Consider the following 20,613-nt stretch of genomic DNA (forward strand, 5'->3'; position numbering starts at 1 on the left):
TTAAGGTAGACACAACATCGTCTCCAGTATTAGAGGAGGTGGTATTCAACTCTACACAGACGGTCTGGCAGGCCCCTAGTTTTTTACTCCCGCCAGGGAGTAATGCATTCACTCGTGTCTGTGTGTGTGTGTGTTCGTGTGTTTGTGAACAAGATATCTGGAAAAGTTCTGAACGGATTTGGATGAAAGTTGGTGGCATGATTGCCCTTGGGATAAGGAAGAATTGATGAGTTTTTGATGAAGCTCAGGATATTATTCCGGATCCAGAAATTTTTTGAAGGATTTTTTTCCCATTGGAAGATAGGGCTCATTTTTTTTTAACATTATCTTCTATATATTCTATATTTAACTTTGTGATATGAAAATAGTTTTCATATTTGTTGTAAATGTAGTTTAAACTCGTGGTTATGCGTTAGAGCGGTGTATTTTTTTTAGCAGCGTCGTCTTCAATGTTCATTTTTTTTTCTAATAAAGACATATTCTGTCATTTTAAAACCACCAAAGTGTGTATTAGGTTTCCCCGTTTCATACAATATATCGTTTGATACGTATAATGCTTTAAAACTGGTTTTTTTTTTAACCTCAGAAGAGATATCAACATTTAGCTCAGCGAATGTCATTCGCGGTGTCAGTATTTGAGGAACTTATAAAGACTTAGTTCCATATTTGACAATGGCTGAGGTATATCAACAAACGAATAAAACAGATTTGGCAAAATTCCAACTTTTTTTCAAAAGATCGCATATTCACCCAGGGTTGTGAGGCTGAAGAAGAAGAAACCTCGCATTGGCTTCCCAAACCAAATAAATAATTCTGGTTCTGGCTCTGCGATTTTCAGGTTTATTACTCCTACCAGGGAGTAATGCATTCACTCGTGTCTGTGTGTGTGTGTGTGTTCGTGTGTTTGTGAACAAGATATCTGTAAAAGTTCTGAACGGATTTGGATGAAAGTTGATGGGATGATTGCCCTTGGGATAAGGAAGAATTCATTAGTTTTTGGTGAAGCTCAGGATATTATTCTGGATCCAGGAATTTTTTTTGGTAAATATTTTTTCTGTTTTACTGCATTAAAGCTTTCATTCTTATTCTTAAATGATGTTTTCCTCCTCCAATTCCGAGATATATCAAAATAAATTCTGACAGTTAGGGCTTACTTTCTTTTTCATTTATTGTTTTGGGGAGAGGGGGTGTTAAACAAAACGTATTATTCCAACTAAACCCACGGCGGGAGTATGCGCTCTACTGAGTGGCGTTCTAGTTAATACCTGTTTTCACGCATCACTTTCAGTTGATTCATAAGGTGATCAACAGGGCAGTTTCAATTTTACAAGGGTCAAAGGTCATGAGAATTTAGGGCAACTGGAAAAAAAATGGCACCCAGTTTTTTGGTTATTTCTTGATGAGGAGTCCAAATTAGGGGATTGCCCACTTGTGCGATGGGGTGCTGTGGGGGTGGAGTGGTGCTGGTTCATGTGATCTGCAAAATATACACACTTGTGGATCACAAGGACCAGCACCGTTCCCCAAATGTCAGAGAAACTTGGTGGTCATGCCAGTCTGTTCAATGCCCATTTGTGGATGGCAGCGTCCGACTCCAGGTGGCATGGACAACCCTGTCACCACCACTCACGTTGGGTCTCCGCTTGTCGATGTGGTCACGCAGACATATGGACCAGCCAAGAAGGTCCAAGGAAAAGCCGCAGACCTCGTACAAGAACAGACACCGAGTGCTCTTTTAAATGAGAATGAAAGCAGTTAGCACGAGCAAATCTTATTATAATAGAGCAAACGTATATGGTTATGTCGTTGTGTTTGCATGCGACGAAAACGTCTTCTTCTTCTTCAATTAAATTAACACTCTCTTAATTAACCCTCTTAATTACGTTTAGACTGCTGAGACCCCTCAGAGCTTTGACCACCCTTTAATTTCCCCAAGACCCTTAAGACTACCAAGACCCCCGAAGATCCAAAATACCTTTAAAGACCCAAAAGACCATGAAGACACCAAATACCCTTGAAGGCCCAGAAGCTCAAAAAGACCCTGAAGACTCAAAACACCCCGAAGACCCAAAACACCCCGAAGACCCAAAACACCCCAAAGACCCCAAAACACCCAAAAGGCCCAAAATACCACGAAGACCCAAAAAACGCCGAATACCCAAAATACCCAAAGACCCAAAACACCCTGAAGACCCAAAACACCCTGAAGACCACAAAGACCCATAAAGACCCTGAAGACCCAAAAGACCCTGAAGACCCAAAACATCCCGAAGACCCAAAATACCCTGAAGACCCAAAACACCCCGAAGACCCGGAAGACCCCAAAGGCCCCGAAGACCCAAAACACCCCAAAGACCCAAAATACACTCAAGACCCAAAATACCCTCAAGACCCAAAACAACCTGAAGACCCAAAACAACCTGAAGACACAAAAGACCCCAAAGTCCCGGAAGACCCAAAATACCCTTAAAGGCCCAGAGGATCCAAAAGACCCTGAAGACCCAAATGGCCATGGGGACCCAAAACACTATGAAGATCCAAAAGACACCAAAATGGTCAAAGATGCCTATCCTTCTGAAACGACGTGTGGTGAGGTGCGTCGAGTCACGCTAGTAATAGCAATGAGGAAGTTTTTATTGAACAAAGTCACAGAATATTAAACCTTTAAAACCTGTGAGTGTTATTATCGATTAATCAAAATAATTATGAAACTCGAGCTTTCTCGAAAGTGAGATTCGTGAGGCATTTTAATGGGGATAATAGGAGCCACCTGTACGGTGTTCGAGAGAATACCTTCATCTAGCAAAAGGAAAATTGGTATCATGTACATCGATATAGTTCTCCATCCAATAATCCATTATCTATACTATAAGAGAGCCGTTTGTCTGTAGGAAACACGAAGAACCCAATGATGGTCCCAGATTTATATTTAATATATTTCATTAATTTTGGCCACTGATTACGTCATCACGGGCAACCTTTAGGGCAGCATTGCTCCCTGGACTTTCCAAAACACCAAGGGGTCATATGAATGTCAGACAACTGCAGGAACTACTTCCTTTACTAAATATTTGAATAAAATACTTTAAAATTAACGGTTATGCAGTTATGCAAGATTATTAATAAGTTATGCAGTGAAAAAGTAGTTATTACGAGACAAACCGTGACTGCAGGTGACATCGGCCATCAATTAAACCAAAACACAATAATACATTAAAACTTTACCTGCCGCACGACCTGCTGAATCTATCATTATTTTCTAAAATACAGTATATTACTGTATGTGCTTGGAATCCCAATAATAAGTGAAGGTAATGCTGTCATCCTCTTACTCTCTCACTGGTCATCCTTCTCTCTGGCTCCGCGCTTCAGCAGGCGAGAAAACTCCGTGTAATTGATGTCACCTTTTGAATTGATTGGCGCACCATGGAGCAGCTGATCCACCTGCTCGTCGCTGAAGCGGTCTCCCATGGTGGTCATGAGCTCCCGGAAGTGGTCCTCATTAATCTGTCCTTTTGAGTCAAGGGGATTCCGGGGTTACAAGGAAGAGTGAATGCAAGGAAATGTATTGTTAAATGCACTCGAAACAAAGAAAAACAAACTTTTCCTTCCAAGGATTGGGATTAAATAAACCACTGAGCCAAGTACGTATAGAACATGGTGACGTCACAGCAACAAGTATTGCATTAATCAACTAGAACGACACTCGGTAGAGTGCATACCTCCGCCAGGTTGAACAGTTTGTTTTTTGTATCCCACTGATGGGCCGGATCTGGATTTGGACCTGAACCAAAATCGAATCGGCTTGTTATTGTCAGGTATCCAACTCATACACCAACTAAACCTATCACTCATTGGTGACGAATCACTTCAAAAATGCCATGTTGCGATTATTGGATCAGAAGGAGTTTCCTTAGAATAATGTATATATATATTTAAGAAAAAGGAAGTAAATTCCTGCGTGGGGCTAGTGTGAAAAATTTCTGACTCAGTCCGGGACTCAATGTATACACATATACAAGTACATACATTTACGTATACATATATGGTCCAGGACCCAGGTTCTCACCTGTGCCGTCCTCATCAAAGCAGGCAAAAGCATTCCGTATAACGTCTTCAGGATCAGTCCCGTTCATCTTTTCACCAAACATGGTGAGGAACATGGTAAAGTTGATGGGACCCATGGCCTCCCCGATCATCTCTTCTAACATCTCGTCAGAGGTGGTTTTACCTGAAAGACAGATAGTTTCCCCCATAAAATAAATAAAAACACAATATCTGCATGAGACCACTAGTACTGGCATGGGATTTCTTATAGTGTACCTCTTTCACTTCATCTTCTTCTTCTTCCTCTTCTTCTTCTTCTTTTAACAGCCATTATTAACCGACCTTTTCTTGTGGGGTTGGCCAAGACATTCGACTAGTTAGGGCAGGAATTTGGAATTTGGCCATGGTGCCGGCGATAGCTCACCTTTTCTTTGCAAAGAACACCATGGGATAGTTAACGTCCACCAACGAATGCTGGCAGACGGGACGCCCATTTAACATCCATCTGATGGACGTGGCCGTGAAAATACACATTGATGAATCACCCTGCCTGTGAACACTGGGCTGACAGTTTATAGTTGGATCGGGAATCAAACCCAGGCTAGACAGCTTCGAGGCAAAAGTCCTGTGTCAGCGTGGCAACTCCAGCCAAGCAACTGCTTCAGGAGAAACGACACTCTGTGTAGGCCACGGTGCAGGATCGCGGGTTTTGTATCAAAAATTGTAATTTTTTTCACTCATCTATAATAATATTTTACTCATCTATAATAATATAAGACAATGTGTGTGTCTCCTCCATAACTGCAAAACCATGAAACCTAGCGGCCCAAAACTTTGCATGCATACTAATGGAACTCCAAGGAAGTGCATGAATGAAAATTGGGTGTTTGAATACATTTAAACATGACCTTTGAGGATATTGCCAGCTTACCAGCTTATTTAATTAAAAACAAAAACAGGCTTTATCCTTGGTCGGCTCACCATCCCTCGCAGGGGTCTTAAGTTTTTTCGGCCTGCTCAAAAACACCTTGCCTTGGAACAGGCCACAAAGGTTTCTGCACGATTAAGGGCTTTAGAATTCATTTTTTCACTTTCCTCACTTCCATTATCGAATGTCTGATATTCATACCTATGAAGCCGTGTATACATCACTTTTGTAGGTGCTATAGTTTTCAAATTAGGAGATTGGAGTGACTTCATGCTTTATATGATGAAATTTTCCACGATGGCCTCTCACGGGCTAATTAAAGTTTAGAATCGAAATAGGATTTCACATATGAGGATCACATCTCATGGACTAAATAGCTTTCTAAATCTGGAGTGAAATCTGCAAAAAAAATTAAAATCTGTGATTATTACAACTTAGCATATTTTTTTATTTATATGCAAGAAAGGCCTCCTACGGACCTCTTCCGTATTTACAAAAGAAAATACAAAAACGTAATTAGTCAGACAAGACGCTGGGGAATTCCTGAATTTTTTTAAACTTCTTCTTTCATATGGTATTTGAACAACAGAATGTATATACACCACAGCAATACACTTTAGTCATATATATGGATGAGATGATACATCAGATCTTTTTTTTTAAGTTGCAAAATGTTTCAACTTTATTCTCATTTGTCTTAATTTATTTATTGGGATTGTAAACAAACAGAATATGGAGAAACAGGGTGAACAAAGCATTAATGCTTCTTCTTCTTCTTCGTCTTCTTCAACGAATGATGGAGAAACTCAGCTACCAATGAGATTGGCAAAACATCAACATCTTACTATAATTCACCAAATGTCCGTCTGTCTGTCTGTCTGTCCATTCCCAAGTACCACAAAAACGGCTGAACCGATCACAACGATATTTTGGGTGGGTAATCCTGGGACCCCCTGGAGTAAAATAGGCTATATTGTTTTTCCAATTTTCCAATTTTTCCGATTTTCCAGTTTTTCCAAACATGATGGAATAATATTTACCGATATGAACAGTGATGTGGCTTTTATTGAAATTCTTCAAATACTGTTTCGATTTTGATGAGAATTATGAACCTGCCGCGAATGCGGAAGTGGACAGATTACGGCAATGAGCTGGTTTGATAATAATATCCTAATACAACCGTCATTTAAAACAGTATTTTGTTAAAGTATCAATTGATGATTGGAATTGAGTGAATAGAAGTACGATTTTGAATTCGTAATTGTATTCACCCAACCGTACGGAACTTCACATCAGGATTTAAATATTTGTTTATGTCACGAATGTTGTTAAAAGTATATATTTTTTATATTAATGCTATTTGATTTGTGATTGGAGTTATGCTGTTTGGAATGAAAAAAGAGATATCGAGTTCAAGTGAATGACGAAATGCCATGACAGTTTCTACTTTCTAAATGTGAAATTTGCGGATCGCCATATGCAGATTCGCCATCGACTGGGTATGGAACAAACGTACCCGTTTGTTTGCGAACTGGTACGTTTTTCATTGAAGTCCTTCACGAACTTGCTGTCCATGTCTGACGTGCGACTGAAGGTGCTACAGGAATGTGGAATTTATTGGTTTCATTCTTTAGCATTCTCTGTTTCTGCATTGTCTGTTTGCTTCTGGCCTCCCACCCGTGCATAGCATGGGTACCTCACTAGTAAATTATAATTTTATTATTCCCTACATTTTTTGGTGAAATGCACCGCACAAATTTTTTTTTTAACTCGGCAAGAAACTTTTTCTTCTTCAAACTCAGAAAACATAATGGAGAAATTCAGCTACTGGTGATTCATCTTCTTTAAAATTGGAAAGCATTACAGAGAAACTCAGCTATAGATTACCGAAAGGCTTCTTTGTTCACCGCTGTTATATCTCGGCACATGGCGTATGTAGAGGCCCATGGCTCTGAAAACACCATAAAACTGAAAAAGAAGAACAATACGATTCTGCCTCTCCATATTCAGCGAAGCGATGGGTGGACTGTTTCATTTGAGTGCCTGCCTGAGTGTTTAAACCACTTGTTGAACACTATACAAGCTTCGATCTCCACAAGCTTCCATGGTGATACCATAGCTCAGTTCTCCATGGGGACATCTCCAGAGTTAAGAAGGCAAAATAAATCAGAGCGATATGCTAAAAACAACATGATGTTTTCTAACCGCATTAACCTATCTCAAGCCCACCTCTTTCCAAATTTAGTTTTTCCTTCCTGAGAACTTACTTTGGTATCCATCTTGTCCACGGCAAGCCCTCATTCTTCGTCACATCCCATCTTTGTCCAATATCCATCCATTTTGTCCCTTATCCCTGTTGTTGGTATGTTCTCCCCTCCCTTTCTACTGTTCCTTTTGTTCTGGTATGTCCTGATCCATTCTATGTATAAGCTCCTCCATGAGCCTCGACATTTTATCCAAAAACAATGGAAACTAAAAAGCATCTGAAAATGCAAAGCCAGTACGCATCCATTTGTATCAGAGGTCTTTTTCTTCTGTATGCTCAAAATAATAAAAACAGTAAAAAAATACATAATGAAAATTGATGATTTTATGCCGCCTTTACCTTCTACCTTTTGATCTAAAAAAAACAATTGGCTTGTAGCTTTTGATTGGTGAACCTATTCAGTGGCCCGATATGCTTTTATTTAAATTTTTAAGGTCAATTGGATAGAAATTGACGATTTTCTGTGATGCTGATCTTTGACCTTTTGACAGAATTATTAATTTGCCTTCTCCGTATTATCATAATAAAGCTTTGGTGAAAATTTGATGGCAAAACTCAAATGGTAAAAAAATTTCGGCCCGGACAGACAGACAAACACACACCCACACAAACAGACGGAAGTGATTCCAAAACCCCGTCTCCTGTTGTGCACGGGGCGGGCTAATAGGTCGAGTAATAATGACAGAAGAACCACCAACATAGTGGACCGAAGTCCATTGTACATATAGCTTATACATGGCAACAAATTAGACATAAACTTAAGCGGCACAATAACACGAAGCATATGGCTTAACAGGATGAACTGGAACGGCACTCAGTAGAGAGCATGCCTCCACCTGGTTGGCCATATCACTCAATGGTGAAGAATCACTCAAAAAATTGTACTAGCTGGATCCGGATCTTCGCCAAAATTGAATCGATTCTTCCTTGTCACACACACAACCTGTCCAACAAGTTTCGTCCAAATCCGTCCATAACTTTTTGAGATATCCTGCTATGTATCGTTTTTGGCCAGATCTCCCACTGGTGAAGAATCACTTTAAAAATTAAATAATTATCATATCCGAATCCATATTCAGATCTTCCCCAAAATCGTATAGAATCGTCATTGTCAGACACCCAGCCGGTTCACCAAGTTTCGTCCAAATCCGTCCACAACTTTTTGAGATGTTCTGCTATGTATAGTTTTTGGCCCGATCTCCCAATGGTGAAGAATCACTTAAAAATTACTGTAGCCGGATCTGTATCTTCACCAAAATCTAATAATTTGGTCCTTGTCACGTACGCTACATCTCTGGCAAATTTCGTCCGAATCCGTCCAGAACTTTTTGAGAGACTTTGTTCACAGACAAACAGACAGACAAACAGACAGGGGTGAAAAGATAACCTGTGAAAGATCCCAAATGAGCTGGACTCACCGAGAGACGCCAGCATGTCCTGCAGGTCTTCTCGGTCGATGAACCCGTCACGGTTCTGATCGATCACGTTGAACGCTTCCTTGAACTCCTGGATCTGCGTCTGGTCGAACATGGCGAACACGTTCGAGGTGGCCCGATGGGGTCGCTTCCTCTGGGCGGCCTTTCCTCGCACCTTGCGGCTGGACATGGAGCTGGCGAGAGGCGGATTCAAAGATGGCTTCGAGTCTGGCTCGGCGTTCGAGTCTGGTGATCGATGTCGATTGTGAACCTTTGTACTTCCGAGACCTCTTATATGTGCCCGACAACGGTCTGCACCCGACAGTCTGACCTGGTAGGTGACACAGGGGGCTAAAGTTAGCTCTTCGGGTTGTGGCTAATTTTGGCGTCTCTTGTCAAAATACCAGCTGTTTGAACAGGACGATCAAAAACTGATATGATCCCGAGAAAGAACAAGACCCAATCAGTAACCTGTGTATTTGACGAAATACTTGTTAATAAAATACTTTTATCCGAGTAAAAAAGTAACTGATGATCTTTCGCATCGTTTTGATTAATGTGCCTTCTATTCTGTGTCAATAACACCAAGAGATGGCGCCATTAACCTCTGTAGTTGCCACGCAACCTCAGCCCTTCGGTATGATATGGAAGGGATTTTTGATTATTGGATTGCCGGGAAAATGCAAAATCCCTGCAGGATATTTGTACCAAGGGTGAGATTGAATACCGATTGGTCGTGAAGAGGAAGAAGATCGAAGTTTGGTAGCTCAACAAGTGAATGTCGAATATTATCCGGACAAGTACACATACACATCTTGTTTTTTCATTTCGGTTGCTCACATTTCTATCACACAAACACACACACACACACACACACACACACACACACACACACAAATATATACACATAGATATACTGTATATACACTACATGGTCAAAAGTATGTGGACACCCGAACATCACACCCGTATGTGCTCGTTGAACATCTCATTCCAAAATCATAGGCATTAATATGGAGTTGGTCCCCCCCTTTGCTGCCACAACAGCCTCAACTCTTCTGGGAAGGCTTTCCACTAGATGTTGGAGCATTGCTGTGGGGATTTGCTTCCATTCAGCCACAAGAGCATCAGTGAGGTCGGGCATTAATGTTGGGCGATTAGGCCTGGCTTGCAGTTGGCATTCCAATTCATCCCAAAGGTGTTCTATGGGGTTGAGGTCAGGGCTCTGTGCAGGCCAGTCAAGTTCTTCCACACCGATCTCGACAAACAATTTCTGTATGGACCTCGCTTTGTGCACGGGAGCATTGTCATGCTGAAACAGGAAAGGGACTTCCCCAAACTGTTGCCACAATGTTGGAAGCACACAATCATCTGTAATGTCATTGTATGTATGCTGTAGCATTAAGATTTCCCTTCACTGGAATTAAGGGGCCAAGCCTGAACCATGAAAAACAGCCTCAGACCATTATTCCTCCTCCACCAAACGTTACAATTGCCACGATGCATTCAGGCAAGTAGCATTCTCATGGCATCCGCCAAATCCAGATTCGTCCATCGGACTGCCAGATGGTGAAGCGTGATTCATCACTCCAGAGAACGTGTTTTCACTGCTCCAGAGTCCAATGGCAGCGAGCTTTACACCACTCCAGACACTTGGCATTGTGCATGGTGATCTTAGGCTTGTGTGTGGCTGCTCGGCCATGGAAACTCATTTCATGAAGCTCCCGACGAACAGTTGTTGTGCTGACGTTGCTTACAGAGACAGTTTGGAACTCGGTAGTGAGTGTTGCAACCGAGGACAGATGATTTTTACACGCTTCAGCACTCGGCGGTCCCATTCTGTGAGCTTGTGTGGCCTACCACTTCGCGGCTGAGCTGTTGTTGCTCCTAGACGTTTCCACTTCACAAAACACTTACAGTTATCTGGGGCAGCTCTATCAAGGCAGAAATTTGACAAACTGACTTGTTGGAAAGGTGGCATCCGATGTTGAAAGTCACTGAGTTCTTCAGTATGGCCCATTCTACAGCCAATGTTTGTCTATGGAGATTGCATAGCTGTATGCTTGATTATATACAGTATATATATATCTGTCAGCAATGGGTGTGGCTGAAACAGCCTAATTCACTAATTAGGAGGGGTGTCCACATACTTTTGGCCATGTCGTATATATATATATATATTGTTACAGGTCGCGGACAGATGTTATATTGACCGAGCGGTGGTGTATTACCGCGACCTAACAGGATCCCCGACTCACCCGATTCCACCCAAACGTTGGCCGGATCGCACCGCAGCTGCTCAATGGGGGAAAAGACGAAAACGACGAATGCAAAGAGGAAAACGAAGGCAAAGAAAGGTTTGGAAATACTACTGAATTTATTGACTATTTACACACACAAGCAAAAAGAAAGCAGTCACGTTTATTTACAAGCACATAAGATGCAGGTGACACAGGGAAAATACTAGCTTATACAGACTTAATTAACCCAGGACAGAACAAACAGAACAAACTCACGTCCACAAGAAGGGTGGAAAGGCAGGAGGTGGATGGCTGGAGGGAGAGGGAGGTCCAAGGGGGTCCCGCAGCACAACCGGCGCGTTTAGCAGCCGCCGTTCAGGCCCCACGCTGCTGTTTTGGCTGCTGTGGACGTCGCGTGCTTTGCCAGGCCTCGTCGGACGCGTCTGGTCCAAACCCTCCACTCGTTCTTGGTCCACTCACTCTTTACCACCGACTCCTCACCGCAACCAACTGACCACCGACTCCACTGACTGACTCTTCACGACTCTCTCTTGACGACCAACCCCCTCTGGCAACCGACTCACTTGCTTCCTGCGTGTGCGCCTTTGTAACGCCTCCGGCGATTAAGCCGCCGGCCTTTTGGACACGCCCATCGGGGTGCTCACCTCGGCCCTGGTTGGTCGCGCGACCCTCTGGCTCCGCCCTTGATGACGACGGGCGGGCACGCCTTTCTTCTCCGACTCGAGCACATGGTCAATGGTGGTTTTGGAGGGGAGGTAATTCGGCAATCGAGGCCCGGCAATGACGGAAGGGGGTGTAAAAGGAAATGGAGATTTTGGGGATGGGAAGGAAAGGGGATCTATTCTCTTTCACTGGTGCAATGGAGTACTTCAATTAATGGGAGACACAGCCTTACCCTAAAACACAGAATAAGAGATAACTATCAACAGGGGTATTCTATTATTTGGCTGATGTGTATGCTTGTGGACTAATTATGGGATGCCCTTTCACCTTTACACAGCTCCGGAGGTAGGGGGGCGCAGAATAAACAATAATAATAATACAGCACACAATCAAAAAAAATACAGTCCTCATCTCCGCAACACTGCACCCTCCTCCTCTTAGGCAGGTCCCGGGCCTACAACTTTTATTTTTAGTGTGACACGTAGGTGTAGTTCCCTCTACTTTTAACCTGACCCTGAGTGCGACAGTTTTAAAACATAAATAAATGTGTCCCGCTGCTCCATTGCACCCTGCCTAACAGACTTACGCCCACAGTTAACCGAATTGCGGAATGGTCTTCAAACTATACACTGACGGTGGGAAGCATTATTTACAATGACGCTATTTTTATTTACAAAACTAACCCAGGACCTGTGATTGTTCTTTTTGGGGGGGAGACAGTCTGCTCTGCATCGACGCACCATGAAAGCACCCAAAAACGCACCAACACACACCCAAGCACCAATCGGTGCAGTCACCATTGTTCAAGAGTGTTCAACAAAAATAAATTCAACAACCCCTAACCCTGCAGGTGATCTCTTGCTCTTCGGCTCCCTCTGCTGGTTATTATTATTATTTCTTCCAGTTGTTGTCTTTTCCTTCATTTTCTTACTGGCGGCCTATTTGAACTGAAAAATGCACTCAATGTGTCCTTTTTATTTGATTTTATTTATAGCCCACAGGGCCGACTAGTGTGGTTCACCTGTGGGGCATCGGTGCCCTGTGGCCAAGGTCCGCCAGCAAGATTTCGGGCCCTCATGGCCGGTTCCAGCAGAGGGGCCATGCCCCAACCCATAGGGTCCATAAGGGGTGCTCGGCCACAGACATGTGGTCCATAATGTGGTGCATCGATGCAGACAGCTGGTTCTGGGAATTTCGGGCGCACAATGGCCGACCCACGCACGCTCCCCTCGGCACCCAGTGGCGCACAGGTCATGTGGGAGACAAAAGGGGAAAGACAATTGAGCGAGGGGTAAGGTCACAAGGGTACACATCAATAAGGCAATGCAAGGCGAAATGCGTACGGAGGGCGAAGTGAGAAAGCTCGTCCCTACCGTACGTCACCCCCCTGTCACCTACCCTACCCTTGTCCTTACCCCATATGTACAAAAATCTACACATTTACAAATTCGTCACTACTGTCACGTCTTCCCCATATTTCCCCTATACCAAATTCGTCTCCACAATCCCTCTACTTCAAAATTTGCCATCACCAAATTCATCATCAATCCTCCTAAGGAGGCAGAGATGGAACATCAAAGCACAATGTCACACCCACGTCATGATGCGTATCACATTCCAAAACATTTGCATCAAAAATAATTAAACATGGCATGGTGCGGAGTACCTGTCACCTCAGGTGAGTGGATGCAGATGGTGCGAGGAGACTTCATCCTAACTACTTTCTAAATGACATTAACACACTTTACACTACCCGGGGTCTCTCCCTGCCAATCCATTGGCCAACTTACACTATGGGTTCTAAAAACCAATTCCCATTGACCAAACTGTGATGCTTCTCAATTTGGGGTCTCACTCCCCCGATTCATCTCCCGGTGCCCTCGCACAATTTCTGGGCCGCGACGTGTAGCTCTCCCAGCAGGTCTACCCACCTGCACACCTCCACCACTGCAGTTGCCACCCGAGCTTACCCAGCTCCTCACCCTAACCTAACTAACTGGGGAAGGCCCTCTCCTGGCTCTGTCACCCCTTGGTGCCCTCTGGCACTGGGCTACCCGGGTCCGTCCTCCGGATCCTCGGGCCCCATCCACAACAACTACTACCGGCTCCCAGAGCCCACCTGCGGCCTCACCTGGCCGACATCCTCACAGTGGTGGAGCGCCCAACCAACTACACACACTAACAGGCTACACGCCCAGCCATTTCCACATCACTAATGCACCCATCCAAAGACCATTCTTTCACCCGCACCACAGATGCCAATATCCAACCACAATTTACCTATACCCTCTACCTAACACTTACACTACCCGCCCCGGGTATCCGTGATGGGGGTCCACTCTTCGCCCATTCACACCTCCGCACCATCCACTCCACTCCACAATTTCCACCATACTCACTCCACGACCATCCATTCCAATACTCCATTTATTCCACACTACCATTCTCCATACCTGCTGTTGCACACCTGTGCCCTCACACCTGGTGCCACCTGCACCCTCCTTTCTTCCTGGACCATTTGGTCAGCACAACACGCAATCACCACTACTCCCTCATACACTGCTCCATTCACCTGTTCAGTTGCACACCTGTGCAATCACACCTGTTCAATTCTCACCTGTTCAATCTTCACACACACAGCATCATCTCAGCTAACTACTCCCTTCTGAAACTTGCGCTTCCCAGTCGTCCCTTTAAACTATTGCGCTCCCACGTCATTATCATCCACACTAAACTACCTGCGTCCCCACTACAGGTATCAGTCACTAACTAACCTTAACGTCACCTAATGTCATCTTCGCTAGATCCCTATCAATATAACCTAACCCACCCGGGCTAGTTTTCACTGCCATCAACCCCATAAACTATTGCGCATTTGCCCCACCCGTTTGTGAGGGATGGTGGATTTGCCATCCCACCACATCGGGGGGTCTCCTACTATCAATTTCGCTCGTCCAAATCCAACAAATCAACAATTTGCCATTTACTGCCAATCACCGTACCAATCATTAAATTTCGCCTTTTTCTAATTTTGAGTCCAAACCACTATCCTCATCACCCGTCTACTTATTACATCCTCTCGGTGCGCCAATTCACGTCTACAGCCCGGCTTCGTACAGCCGAGCAATGAACGCGGGTTCTTTTGTGCCGGCGGCTGGATGCGTCCGGCACTCGGTGCAGGGACGGGGGCTTACCCGGGCCGAGATCCCACGCACCACCTCGGCGTGGAGCCATCCAATGTCCCGATCTCGACCTGCCGGCACGTCTCAATAGAAAGTGGTCGCCATGATGACCCTTCCTATCGGGCTGCCCGCTCCGCCTAGTGGAGCCCGGACGCGGCCGTTCCAAGCGAGGCACAGCGTGGATCGCGTACGGCGGTTCTTTCGAACCCGCCGCGGCTCGGATCCCCGCTGGTCCTCGCGGCACGCGAAGCTGCCCGACACGCACCGAGGGCCCGATTCGGCTATAAGTCGTTCTAACCTCTAACCCGGTTACCGTCGATGCCTCACCTGGATGCTTACAAGCATACGCTACCCCTTTCTTGCTCATACCTCCAGCTGTTCCCATGCTCCTCGTACCTTTCCTTACACACCCAGGTACACTCATTCCACTCACAGACTTGGTCACACACCTGACCACTGAACACCTTGGCACACATTCGTCGCTCGCACACCTCACCAACACACCTCTTCGTGCCCCCTCCTCTGTCACCTCCTCTGTGACAATCACAGGTGTGCTCTCACCCGCACACCCAACCACGTGCCTCACGACCAAGTCAAGTGTGCATTCCCACACACGCTCTACCATTCCAGGTGTGCATCCCCGCTCACCTGTCATAACCAACTCACGCTCCGTGTCACTCTCACTACTTTCACCTCCATTCTTGACAGCGCACTCACCCTTACTCTCGACAGCGCACTCTTTCCTCATGCACCCGTCCGTTACACACCTTTCTCGCGCACACTCTTCCGCACATTCTCCCGTTACACCCTCTGTAACACTCACCACAGGCGTGCATTCTCCCTTATTCTTGACAGCATGCGCTTTCCCCATGCACCCGTCCGTTACACACCTTTCTCACGCATCCTCTTGCGCACACTTTTTCGTTACTTCCTCCGTAACACTCACCACACCGCGCTTCCATGTACCCCCTCACACACGCGCTTCGACCAACTCACTCTTGATGGCACACTCACTCCTCGGCGTGCACTTTTTCCTCACACACCCCATGGTCGGACATTCTCGCACACCTCTTTTTCGCACACCAGACCTGTCGCACACTTCACCAATGGCCTTTCACGAACACCCGGATCCAAACCAATCCCCAAGCCGACTGAAGCTTTCCTCACATCATATACATTGCCACTCACCTCCGTACCTCGTCGTCGCACCTCCTTTGCCACCTGCAAACTCTTTATTTGGTTAGTGAGCATCACATCATGAGTTGAGCACCGACCTTGCACATATTCCATCACCTCCTCCTGGATTTCTCTTTTAGTTTCTGTCCGTCCCTTCTTAATTTCACTCACCTCTTCTTCCACTTCCTCTAATTTTTGTTTAACCTCTTTTATTTCTCGGTGCGGCTCCTCAAGTTCGTCCTCTAAGGCTACCGTGACCGTCTCTATGTGCATCCTTACCTCTCGGTCCTTCGTCTCCATTATCTCTGTCACCTCGTCCACCCTCATTGTCAGTTCCTCACGTACCATCTGACATTGCCTCTGCGTCGCTATTAATTCGTTTTTAATTTATTTTTGTGTCGCCTTTAACCCTCCCAGTTCCGCAGTGTTCTTTTGAACCTGCTCCACTAGTTCTTTTTTTCCCTCCGTCAGCTGTTCCACCTCCTCCGTCAGATCTTCTATTCCCCCTTGTAACTTTGCCGTATTATTTCTCACCTCTTTCTCCATACGCTTCTCACCTCGCTTTACCTCCTCGCGTAGCCCCGAGACCTCCTCCTTCATCTCCTCCCTTTCTTTTGTAGATGCCGCCCTCATCTGTCCCAATTCATCCCTCTGAGCATCCAGTTTGGTTTCTACCCCGATTTTTACCTCCTCTATCTGCTCTCCCATTTGTTTAATTTCTCGGGCGGATTGCTCCCCTATCTCCCGCAATTTGCCTTCCATCCTATTTTCTAACCCCATTAACCCATTTTTCACCTCTTTTATCCCATTGTCTAACTCCTCAAATTTCTTGTCTAATCCCTCACCGGTACCCCTCGCTTCGTCCCTCATTACCCCCAATTGCTCACTCTGAGCCCTCGCTTCGTCCCTCATTACCCCCATTTGGCCCTCCAATCGCTCACCCAATCGCTCCCTATCAGCCCTCATTTGCTCACTATTAGCCCTCATATCGTCCTTCTGCAGGTTGAGGGACGCCTGCATTTGTACCATAAATTGCTCCATGAGGGCCTGCATTTGCGCCATCCCTCCCACTTGTGCAGCGGGTGCGGCCGCCGTAGCAATGTGCGAGGCGCAATTTTGCGCGCCCGCAACCTCGTGCGCGAGGACGCCATTTTGCGCACCTGATACTCCCTCAACCGCCTCCTCATTGCTCCCCTCCATTTGATCCTGGGTTACTCCTAACCCCTCTATCTCTCCCACCGGCATCCCATCGCCTTGACCAGCCATGGCGCGATTTCAAAGTTCAGGTTTTGTAAAACAAAACAAATTTCGGCCGCTCCAAATTTTGACCAAATTTTTTTTTTTTAGATGTTTTAAAAATTTGGTTCGGGCCCCGAATCTCACTCCCAGACACCAATTGTTACAGGTCGCGGACAGATGTTATATTGACCGAGCGGTGGTGTATTAATGCGACCTAACAGGATCCCCGACTCACCCGATTCCACCCAAACGTTGGCCGGATCGCACCGCAGCTGCTCAATGGGGGAAAAGACGAAAACGACGAATGCAAAGAGGAAAACGAAGGCAAAGAAAGGTTTGGAAATACTACTGAATTTATTGACTATTTACACACACAAGCAAAAAGAAAGCAGTCACGTTTATTTACAAGCACATAAGACGCAGGTGACACAGGGAAAATACTAGCTTATACAGACTTAATTAACCCAGGACAGAACAAACAGAACAAACTCACGTCCACAAGAAGGGTGGAAAGGCAGGAGGTGGATGGCTGGAGGGAGAGGGAGGTCCAAGGGGGTCCCGCAGCACAACCGGCGCGTTTAGCAGCCGCCGTTCAGGCCCCACGCTACTGTTTTGGCTGCTGTGGACGTCGCGTGCTTTGCCAGGCCTCGTCGGACGCGTCTGGTCCAAACCCTCCACTCGTTCTTGGTCCACTCACTCTTTACCACCGACTCCTCACCGCAACCAACGCAACCACTGACCGCCACCACCGACTCCTCACCGCAACCAACTGACCACCGACTCCACTGACTGACTCTTCACGACTCTCTCTTGACGACCAACCCCCTCTGGCAACCGACTCACTTGCTTCCTGCGTGCGCGCCTTTATAACGCCTCCGGCGATTAAGCCGCCGGCCTTTTGGACACGCCCATCGGGGTGCTCACCTCGGCCCTGGTTGGTCGCGCGACCCTCTGGCTCCGCCCTTGATGACGACGGGCGGGCACGCCTTTCTTCTCCGACTCGAGCACATGGTCAATGGTGGTTTTGGAGGGGAGGTAATTCGGCAATCGAGGCCCGGCAATGACGGAAGGGGGTGTAAAAGGAAATGGAGATTTTGGGGATGGGAAGGAAAGGGGATCTATTCTCTTTCACTGGTGCAATGGAGTACTTCAATTAATGGGAGACACAGCCTTACCCTAAAACACAGAATAAGAGATAACTATCAACAGGGGTATTCTATTATTTGGCTGATGTGTATGCTTGTGGACTAATTATGGGATGCCCTTTCACCTTTACACAGCTCCGGAGGTAGGGGGGCGCAGAATAAACAATAATAATAATACAGCACACAATCAAAAAAAATACAGTCCTCATCTCCGCAACAATATATATATATATATATATATATATATATACGTATATATATATATATATATATATATATATATATATATATATATATATATATGTATATATATATATATATATATATATATATATATATATATATATATTGTTGTGGATATGAGAATGTTTTTTTAAATTTTATTGTTGTGGTAAAATGTTGTTGTAAAAGGTTGTTGTAAAATATCACCCCTCCTCCCTCCGTTTGTGGTTGTATAAAGGTCAAAGGGCGTTCCCGTAGTTAGTCCATAAAACATACATGCAGGACACGATATATCTTTTTTGACAGTTATATCCTTATTATGTGTATTAGTGTAAGGCTGTGTCTTCCATTAATTGAAATACTCCATTGCACCAGTGAAAGAGAATAGATCCCCTTTCCTTCCCATCCCCAAAATCTCCCTTTCCTTCCCATTCCCAAAACCTCCCTTCCAATTGCCTTCCGCATTTTGGGCGGTTTTCTTCAACCACCCTTGGCCACGAGGTAGGGTTGGGGAAGAAAGGCGTGTCTCCACCTCGTCATAGAGGGGAGGAGTGAGCCAGCCCCACTCGACCAACCATGAGCCAGGGGTTCGGCTAGAGAGGGCGGAGGAAGAGCGATCGGGGAGGTTCGCAAAGGTTGAGGGGCGGGGGCCTATATAACCCAAGGCAGGGCGTGTCCAGGAGGAGATGCGTTTTTACAGAGGAGAGCAGAAGACAGAAAGCCCTGGAGTTGGTCACAAGGAGTTGGTCTGAGTTGGTCTGAGTCGGTTGCCTGAGGAGGGTCAGTGGTTGCGTTGGTAAGGAGTCGGTGGTCAGTTGGTTGCGGTGAGGAGTCGGTGGTGAGGAGTGAGAGAAACAAGAAAGAGTTGAGGGTTTGGACCAGACGAGTGGGACAAGGCCTGGCAAAGCACGCGACGAAAACAGCAGCCAAAACAGCAGCGTGGGGCCTGGCCTGAACGGCGGCTGCTAAACGCGCCGGTTGTGCTGCGGGACCCCCTTGGACCTCCCTCTCCCTCCAGCCATCCACCTTCATTCCATTCCATCCTTCTTGTATACGTGAGTTTGTTTTGTTTGTTCTGTCCTGGGAATAAGTTAAGTCTGTAGGTAAGCTAAAATTTGCACTGTGTCACCTGCGTCTTATGTGTTGTAAATAAAACTTGATTGCTCCTTTTTGCTTGTGTGTGTAAATAATAAACCCCATTACTCGTCTGTACGTCTTCTCGTTTTATTCCTTTTTCCTCTTGCATTGCGTCGCCTTTGTCTTTTCCCTATTGGGCAGCTGTGGTGCGATACGGCCAAGGTTCTGGGTGAATCGGGTGAGTCAGGGATCCTGTTAGGTCGCGGTTAAATACACCACCGCTCGGTCTTCATAACATCTAAACCGCGATCTGTAACAATTGGTGTCAGGAGTGGGATTCGATGCCCGACCAAATTTTTTTTTTTAAACGAATAGAGGAAAAAAAAAAATTTGGTCAAAATTTGGAGCGGCCGAAATTTGTTTTGTTTTATAAAACCCGAATTTTGAAATCGCGCCATGGCTGGTCAAGGCGACGGGATGCCGGTGGGAGAGATAGATGGGGTAGAATCGACCCAGGACCTCGGGGAAATGTATGTGGAGGAAAGGGTGGAGGAGAGTAAAGAAGGTGTGGTTGAGGGGGTATCAGGTGCACAAAATGGCGCTCTCGCGCAGGTGGTTACAGCGGCACCAAATTTTGCCGCGCCCGTGACCGTAGTAGCGGGCTTTGATGTGGGGGACTTCATGGCGCAATTCGCCGAGATGCTGAGAATAAACGGGGAGAAATTGAGTAATAAAATGGAAGCAATAACGAACGAAATGGAGGCCCTTATGGAGAAGAATAGTGAGCAATTGGGAGTAATGAGGGACGAAAGGAGGGCTAACAGTGAGCGATGGGGAAACCAAATTGAAGCAATAACCAACAGAATGGGTGACCGCATGCAAAAATGTGGGGAGACCATGGATCGCATGGTGGGCGAGAGGGTCCCAGGGGTGCACGAGGAGGTAAAGCGGGTCGTAAAGCGCTGGTTGAGCGAAGCGGAGGAAAGCACGGG

The 20,613-nt window shown here is 45.8% G+C and overlaps 1 protein-coding gene across 2 annotated transcripts; it reads right to left on the reverse strand.

Moving 5' to 3' along the window:
- Positions 1–276: 276 nt before the first annotated feature.
- LOC137439115 (myosin regulatory light chain 12B) lies at positions 277–9,014 on the reverse strand. Of its 2 annotated transcripts, XM_068134824.2 has the most exons (4): positions 8,660–9,014; positions 4,070–4,231; positions 3,333–3,512; positions 277–1,732 (listed from the first exon to the last, which is right to left on the reverse strand). In XM_068134824.2, exons 1-3 carry the CDS (start codon positions 8,844–8,846, stop codon positions 3,337–3,339), a joined length of 525 nt encoding a protein of 174 aa, XP_067990925.1. In that variant the 5' UTR covers positions 8,847–9,014; the 3' UTR covers positions 277–1,732; positions 3,333–3,336. The 2 variants fall into 2 exon arrangements, with proteins under 2 accessions (XP_067990925.1, XP_067990926.1); XM_068134825.2 differs by lacking the exon at positions 277–1,732 and having other exon boundaries at positions 2,617–3,512.
- Between the last annotated feature and the right edge of the window lie 11,599 nt (positions 9,015–20,613).

This window comes from Myxine glutinosa, chromosome 13 (assembly GCF_964187855.1).
Source record: "Myxine glutinosa chromosome 13, kmMyxGlut1.1, whole genome shotgun sequence".
Classification (NCBI taxonomy): domain Eukaryota; kingdom Metazoa; phylum Chordata; class Myxini; order Myxiniformes; family Myxinidae; genus Myxine; species Myxine glutinosa.

Excerpts from the sequence above, each read along its gene's own strand:
- LOC137439115 (XM_068134824.2), bottom strand. The coding sequence starts at position 8,846 with ATGTCCAGCCGCAAGGTGCGAGGAAAGGCCGCCCAGAGGAAGCGACCC. Across the intron at positions 4,232-8,659 it reads GGACATGCTGGCGTCTCTCG|GTAAAACCACCTCTGACGAG; the intron begins GTGAGTCCAGCT and ends TCTGTCTTTCAG. Across the intron at positions 3,513-4,069 it reads CTTTGATGAGGACGGCACAG|GACAGATTAATGAGGACCAC; the intron begins GTGAGAACCTGG and ends TTGACTCAAAAG.